The 8,491-nt window shown below is 38.7% G+C and overlaps 1 protein-coding gene across 1 annotated transcript; it reads right to left on the minus strand.

The window, feature by feature from the left end:
• Positions 1 to 218: 218 nt before the first annotated feature.
• Positions 219 to 8,191, minus strand: NSMCE2 (non-SMC element 2, MMS21 homolog (S. cerevisiae)). Its single transcript, XM_009578554.1, has 5 exons — positions 8,187 to 8,191; positions 5,481 to 5,487; positions 4,266 to 4,366; positions 3,839 to 3,945; positions 219 to 603 (listed from the first exon to the last, which is right to left on the minus strand). The coding sequence occupies exons 3-5, from the start codon at positions 4,290 to 4,292 to the stop codon at positions 444 to 446; spliced, it is 294 nt and encodes a 97-aa protein (XP_009576849.1). The 5' UTR covers positions 4,293 to 4,366; positions 5,481 to 5,487; positions 8,187 to 8,191; the 3' UTR covers positions 219 to 443.
• Between the last annotated feature and the right edge of the window lie 300 nt (positions 8,192 to 8,491).

The raw sequence follows: 8,491 nt of genomic DNA on the forward strand, positions 1-8,491 counted from the left end.
TCTATTAAAGTTTTGTGAGGTTTGTATTAAAACACGGACATGCTCTCAAGCAGGATATATGACTTGGGTAAATCCTTGGTCAGAGTGCCCTACTCCGAGTATTCCCAGAAGTTACAGAGACACTAACAGAACTATCTGCAATATTGAGCAAGGCGCTCGCTATTACTTGCCACCAGAACCTGCATCTCTATTATGCTGAAAAAATTAGCACACTGACAAGGAAGGTTAAATGCTGCAAAACACGTTTTATTTATCAAATGCAAGCTTTTAGAATTGCAGGAAGGTTAAAAAAAACAAGTTAAACTGGAATTCCTCATATTCGGCAGTTTAAAAAATGCTTTCAGTTACAGCTGAGACCTTCAACTTTGCCTATAAATGAAACACTTTAAATAACAATCAGTTACACAACCTACTTACAATCAGCAGCTTATCTCACAAGACCTCTAACAACAAATTTTCTTTGTGGCATCAGCATATCCAGCTGACTTCTCCAGTGTTGACCAGCTTTTTTTATTCTGACTGTCAATCGCTCTTTTAAGTACTTCATCTGGCACAAGATCTGATCCTTTTACATCAGCATGGCTACAGCCAATTTTAGGGCATCTGTTAAAAAGAAAAGAGAGACTCCATTAAATCAGAAAAATTGTATTTGTCAGATATAGGCTTTTACATAACATCTGCTAGTTTATTGTATTTATCTGGGATTCATTCTGTCTGTCAGTTCCTCGTTACCTGTTTCTCTCTTTACCAGCTCTCTGTGAGGAAAAATAAATCCATTTATCTAAACTGGTGGGAATCAACAGCTGAAGAAAGGAAGGAACACAGCGAGAGACGGAGCCTCTCACCTGTAGATCACTCTCTTGCTTCATGTACACAAGCTGCCTGCATCAGTAATTATACTAGCATTGCATCTTTGTGTTGCTTTCTCTCTTTGCAGTCCTCTACAAACTGTAGGTAACCTCTTACCTTATTAATCTGCAGTGCAGAAGTATAATCTTCACTGATAGAAAAATAGGGAAATTAATTTATAGGGAAATAGACAAAAGAGAACAAGACTTGCAAAAGCTGACCTGTGAATCAGTGGACTATTTAGTTGGTGTAAAAATTTACCTGTCCTTTTATGAACTGAGAAAGCACAGAAAGGAGAGATGGGGTCAAATTAACAGCCTCTAAATGATAATCAAGTACAAAATGTCTTACAACTACTTGAAACAGCCAGATGAAGACAGCAGGGTGAAAGATATTCAGGGACCAAAGGTCATTTTCCTTTGGCAGTGGCCCAAACATGCACAGATGGTACCTATATTCAGAAATAACACTTTTCCTGAAATTTTCCTCTATTAGGAGTAACTTTTGTTTGAGGTGCTGAACTTATTTACACTCAGTACTCACGGCTTTTACTCCAGATTTGTCCACAGCTTACTGTTTTTGTCATGGATAAGTCACTTAATTGCTCTGTGCCTCAGTTTTCCCATTTATCACCTTATTAAAGCAATGGCTTGCCAGATTAATGAATAACAAGTGCTCAGAAAGCTTCCCACATTTCCTGTAAGCATAAAGTATTAGTATGTCCTTCCAGGCAGTGGAAAATAGTGAGCAAACCGAGACACGTAAGAGTTGCCTAAAGGAGTCTATGGCGAGTCTATCAGCACAAAACCGGTGGCTGTGCGTACGTCAGCTGAAGAGCTGGCATTCAGCCAGTGCACTGCCAAGTGCACCAAAGGGATCCCATAGATTCAAGCCAGAAGGTACGTGTGAGGAAACAGCCACTTCTGTAACTCCGGAGTGAGCAACAACTTTGATTTCAGAGTCAGGACAGAGAGTTCCACGATTCTCTCTATCAAGATACCTGCTTCCACTTGAATATTGCTGGCAGGAGCACAGTCAAGTAGCAACCCCACAAGAACAGGGTACTCAAACGGGGAACTTGTTGCATCAACTGGCCTGTCTTCCCACCACAGCAGACTATGGCTTTTCAAAACTGACTGCATTATCACGAGAAAGGTTAAAATTACAGCAGGTCAGTGAGACTGGGCACAGAAAACTAAGCAGTCTTTCTTAACTTAGTTACAGAGAAGCCGAGTTATTGTGGAGCTTGTGCTTTTCTAGCATACTGGAATAACTCCTGTAAAAATGGTAAGGTTGCAAGTTAAAAGCTCAAAATTAAAGACTGCCAGGATTGAGACTGCACAAATAACTTCAGTTTGGGTATAAGGTAGCTTTTAAAGCTAAATGTTGTACAGTTTACATGATTTTTTTTTCCTCTATATTTTCTCTAAGTGTTTAATTTCTTAAAAGGTAAAATAAAAATTCCATCATGTGACCCTATTAGTTTTTCAGGAGCGGTGAAACTTTTGATTCACCACAACAGTCTCTACTACCATGACATTTTCCTGACGGATTTAACAACACAGAGAATTATTTAGATATGAACATCCTAAATTCAGTTCCGTATTGCAGAAGGTATTTTTGTCATGGTTTTGGGCTATTGAGCAAACTTTCTAGCCTGTCTCTATCCTCCAGAACGTTCGTTTTCTTCTCTCCAACTTGTGAGCTATTTCCCAACTCCCGTTCATTTTTCCAGCCAAGTTTCTGTCCATCCATGTTGCTGGTTTTGTTGTTATTCCCAGTATATTGCACCCACTCCACTTTTTCTCCCTAGACCTCATAACACAGGCAAGGTAATTCTGTCTTGTTCTTCAAGCTGTCTTGGCACTAAGGTAGTGGCTGGACATCCCAATCGATGCTTAATTTCACAGCAGTGCTTTCCTGTAGCCAGGAAGGAGCATGGAATACAAAGTCCCTCTCCACCTTTGTATCCCCATGGCGGAGTATGTAGAGTCTAACAGAAACGCAAGAGCAACGGATGGAGGAAGTAAGCTGTCTGTGGCACTATCTTTGGAGAAATCAGGTTGCTAGTCTCTGACAGACCTTCCTGAGCATGTGCAAACTGCACGTTTATTAAAAAGTCCACAATTGGTAAGTTTCCATGAGGTCATCAACCCCAAAGCATAAGGCTTTAGCATATATGGTGTAAAAACAAATGTGAAATTAATGATGGAATGATATGTCCTCTAAACTTGCTCTAAAAAGTGTTTGAGCCCCTTTTCTTCCTTTTTTTTTTTTTTTTTTAAATCAAAACCATCCTAAATTTGAAACCAACCGGGGAGAATTTCAGGTTTAAAAATTCAACTGTTACATCTTTTCATTCAAAAAAAAATGTCCTGTGTAGAAAGTGGCAGGCCGCTTTGATGATATAAAGTAAGAATTATTTAATCGCATCATAGTAGGAGCTGCACAATCTTGTCTGATCATTCTTAAAGCTCTGTCTGATCATTCTTAAACTCTGTACTACCTAAAAAGTTGTGGTTTAATATTTCTCACTTTAACACTCATTTAAGTGTTTTAATGTTTCTCAGTTGCACTGGAATATGACTGCAAAAGAGGGTGCACAGAGGAGGCTTTTTTTTTTCCTCATTAACTTCAGGGCTTGCTAAATAAGCAGTGGGAAAAAAATGAGCAACTAAATTTTAGGAAGCTGAAGTTTCTCTTTGTTGTTCATGGCTGTACAAAATCTCTTTGCTTCTGTCGTGCAGGTACCACAAGTAGCTGTAACTTCCCCACACGTTTCCTGAATATTTCCTTACACATTGTTTTCATTAAAAAGAAAAGCTCCTTCACGTGTACAGTACTAATGAGGAGACTGTGACTTGGGCAGACACCGAGGTATTACTTCCTGCAGCCTTGCCAATCCAAATACATTTCCTAGAACAAGTGGAGTAAAATTCCACTTACACAGCAAAGCAAATAGCTTTTCCACACACTCTTGTTAGCTTACCGGACTTTTTTCTTTTGCTGCTTTCGAGTCTGGATAATTTTTAGAATGGCGTCTTCTTCATAAGTATGTCCACAGACTTTGTTTCGAACTGGCCTCTTCATTTCCATCTGTAATCAATAAGGTTTGATTTAAAGGAACTGATAATACCCATGAAAATGCTTCTTATGAGATTTCATGTAAAACAGCAGGAAGTGTGTTTGCCATTCATACATGGCATTCCACTCAAATTACAGGGTCAGGTCCTGCACGGTAAACTGCATTCCTACTTACGTGGGGTTTTTTCCCAAGCAATGTTGCTCTTCTCTGATAATGCTTGTAATTTATACTGCCTGATTTTTAACAGGTATTGCATATTTGTAATAAACAATCCAATGAAGAATATGAAGTAACTATTTCCCAATCGATTATAGTAGCAGTAAGCGCATACCTGTGTAATGGGACAAATAAAGTTCATCTGACTCTGAGTCACAGCTATATCTTCATCGATTTGTTCAATGGCCTCATTATCATTACCTGACTGATGACAGACTATAATGGGAAACAAGACAATTTTCATTTAATATTTAATATAGATAGCCAATACTTAAAACAAGCACATAAAATCCAGCATTTGCCAAGCATTCTCTCACAGTGATATCTAAGATTCCACAACACATTTCTGTACCATTCCCTGAACAAGATACTGCAAAAAATACCGTCTCTGTCAGAAAATGTGGATTTTTAAATGGTAACCACTTTTTTGTGTGTGTGTGTGTGTGTCTATTTATAGCCAATGCTAGAAAGAAGGGCTGGGAAGAAAAGCAAGCTGGCCTGAATATATGCAAAGCCTTTGGTATTCTCTGTTCAAGTTCACAAAAAAACAGTAACATGCAGGTGAGTCCCCAAAATATAACAAAAGATGAGGTGGAGCTTTTGCAGATTTGGCAGTCCTACCCTCAAGATCAGTTTGTGTTTGAATGTCATAAATGGGCTTGCTATATAGCCTGTATACACAGTATATACTTCAAAAGGAATTTGTACTATTTACCATAATGCATCATTTGTAAAGTGATGCGGCTATATTTTAACAAGACTATAATTAGTGAAAAACAAAAGCCAAGAAAGTGTTATTTGAGATGGACGATAGAAACGTTATTGAAGTAACCTTAAGGAGGAGGGGCAGAACAAAATACTGAAATTTCCCAGAAAACACCTGATGGCCCAATGCCAGGGAATGAGGGGCAGACAAACAAGAAGAAATCCACCTTGAGCTAGAGAAGATGCAGGTCCCCACCTTTACCAGAAGAAGAAGGCAAGGTGTAAGCAACTCTGCGTACCCAGGGGCACGCCAGCCCAGGGTTCCATGCAGAAACTAATTAGCCAGAGTCAAAAGCTGAGACACAGGAGCAGCTAAGGAGGATATATATTGCTAAGTATAACCTTAATAAAGGTATACATGTTGTTTTATCTTTTCCTAACTTCAGTCTATTATTGTGAATCTAGGCTTTTAGTTCAATGCATTTGTTTATCTTTAAATCTTATCTGGTAATAATAGCAAACCTAACACCTGTCATAACTTTCCATTCCTTTGAGGTAGTTCTGCAATGTTTTTGCAGCAGTGCCCTGGGGTGTAGTCCTCAACGTGTCCCAAACTGAACAGAACATTTTTTCTCTCTAGCTGCACACGCTAGTTTGCAATGTAGCAACACAGGGTTCGGAGAGGATTAAATCCTTCAGTGGCCTGTGTTGGCTTTGACTACCAAGGGGGCAGTGAGAAACACAAGTGAACACAGAGCGTTTAAAGTTACTTCATAATTTGCCTTCTACAAAGTCTCAGCCTTGGTTCCCTTTGCTGCTATTGTACACTATCAGCCGATCTTTGCATCTTTGCATCCCTGGTATTCAATCTTCCACATCTGTTAAGGACCAGTGTTTCCTAACTTATGGTCAGTCCCGCATGCCTGTATAATACCATCACCTTCCGGATGATAACAGCAGAGATCACTCCTGGAGCAATCACAATCTCTCACACCCAGTCTAGACTGAGCACGTGGACCAGCACATCTCTGGTTGAGGTACTCTTGGCATCAGTATTGCAGCCATCGTTCCACCACAGCACCTTTCGGTATGCCGGTTTTATTTGCATATTTTTCCTTCCTCCTTAACAGAGCTTGCCCTTCTCTCCATTCCAATATACCAAGAGTTTTCCAAGCATTAAGGAATGTTTCTGACCCAGGTACTCCTGCAAATACTTAGGCAATACTCAGGCAAGCATCAAGGGTATTTCTGTCACATATTATTCTTAGATTGCTCATATATAAGGTTTATTCTATCATAAACACATAGTGTTTTGAAGAAAATACAATTTTTGGGGGAAAAAGTGGGGTTTTTTAATGAAGCTTTTGAAATACAAAGCAATGGGTGAAATCCCACTGAGACAGCAAGGCTAAACAATATTGCAAATATTGGTAGCTGCCAGCTTTGGCATGGGCTGCTTTATTTAAATATCATATTGGTTTTTTTCCCACAAGTAATGCCAACAAAGAACAAGAGATTCAGAATTTCCTTAAATTCATGTACCTGCAAATTTTTACATATTGCAGGTCTAATCTTTCCAATGGGTGAAATCCCACTGAGACAGCAAGGCTAAACAATATTGCAAATATTGGTAGCTGCCAGCTTTGGCATGGGCTGCTTTATTTAAATATCATATTGGTTTTTTTCCCACAAGTAATGCCAACAAAGAACAAGAGATTCAGAATTTCCTTAAATTCATGTACCTGCAAATTTTTACATATTGCAGGTCTAATCTTTCCTGCTGAGTTGCACTTTGTTTCAGCTCATGAACTTGGCACGTAGTTCCAGCGTACCAGTGCATCTCATCCGTCAATGAAGTTAGAATGCAGCAGTACTAGCAAGATCTAGGACAGGTGATTGTTTACAAAGGATGATTTTTTTTTTAATCAATATGTAGATGCCAAGGAAGGTGGGTAAAGTTTTAAAATGTGGGGCTTGTGCCTCTGATTTTACTTTTAAAGCTCAGCGCTCCAAGTTAGGCAAGTAAGTGGCCTCTTCTGGAAGAATGTTCACCTTGCGCAGCACCTTCTGACTTTGCTAAGGAGTCACCACTTCACTCATCACTTCTGTGTGTGCTTACTTAGGTAACAACACAAGAATTTAGGAGACTATGTTGAAGCATCCAAGTTTGAAAATATGAGCACAAGCTTGGGTACCGGTGCTTGAGTCTCCCCTCAAGGCCTTAGGTCTCTAAATTATGTGAACTAAATCACAGGCTGGGTTTACCTCTTTCTTGTACTGGCTTTGGAGGTGATTTAGGTGCCTTGTGTTTAATGGTTGAAATTCCATGAGTTGAGACCCATTCCTTGTGGGTGGGATATACTAATCTTCCTGGATTCAAATTGTCCTCTTGCTGCAAGCTTATCTTAAATACTTCAGGTTGCACTTCATTTGCAATGATTTTGTACACAGTCTACCAGCATGGGGCCCTGGTTTCAAGAGGTTATCACAGCACAAATGAATAATTATTTAAAATATTAGCTTTTCATAAGCAGCTAATATTTTTCATAATAAATATGCAAGACTGGCATGATGCAAGTGATACCTCAAACATGTCAATAGCAAATTAGCATAAATCAGATAAACCACCCACAGATTTGTTGTTATTGCTTGATGTTCTAGATTACAGGAGGAGAGAGGAAAATAACTTTTTTCAATTACAATAAATTTTGCAGAGATTACGCAAGACACACATACATCCCAAACTGGTCAGTAAGATGCTCTAAACCATAGATCTCTACCTGTAAACTCATACTGGAAGATGTTTTTATTAAGGTCAAAGGTATTTTTTACCAAATGAAATGTACAAAAAATTGGAGGATCTAACTTGCAAGTCTGACTATTCTACAGAAAGAAGAAATAAGAACACCAGGTCATACATATTTCAGCTAAGTCAGGTTACATTTTTGTAAAATTGAGTTTTCCTTGCAAATTAAAACCAGATGCAGAAAACACTAAGTTATTGTTCCTGAAATTCAGATGTTGCCTTAAGTAACAGAAGTACATACATCTATTTTGGTAGTCTGAGAGATTATATTTTAAGAGCCTTAAGAGTTTCTAGTTTTCCATTCCAGCCAATTGAAACCTGTTACGAGTATTAGTAACCCGTTTTCTATCTGGCTATCTCAGCAATAATGTTTACAGCTAATTAGTGCCCACTGTTGTAATAAAACTGCATTCTCATAAAGGTATCTATTTTTGGTAACACATCGTAATGAATTTTGCAACTGCCAACTGTTTTTTACTTATTCAATTTTAATTAAAAGCTGGTAGTACTTTATATCTCTATCACTTTCATCTCTTGATAAAAATGTGACTAATATGCCTTAGCTCAGATTTTACCTACTCTGCGGAGAGAGACCGAGAACTTTTAAGCCAACTTTTAAAAATAAGAAATCCGTAGTGCGGAGACATTAACTGCTATATTGTGAATTATATTAAGCATGGGTAGTATACATATTAAAAAAGCATTAGAGGAAAGATCCTCTCCATTGTCATTGCCACAGACTGCTGTCTGCTCGCTGCTTCCAGTGCCAACAACATCCTCTACCCAATTCCTGTTTCTCTAACGTGGCCAGGAGCGAGTACATGTTGCAA

This window comes from Fulmarus glacialis, unplaced genomic scaffold (assembly GCF_000690835.1).
Source record: "Fulmarus glacialis isolate BGI_N327 unplaced genomic scaffold, ASM69083v1 scaffold39225, whole genome shotgun sequence".
Lineage (NCBI taxonomy): Eukaryota > Metazoa > Chordata > Aves > Procellariiformes > Procellariidae > Fulmarus > Fulmarus glacialis.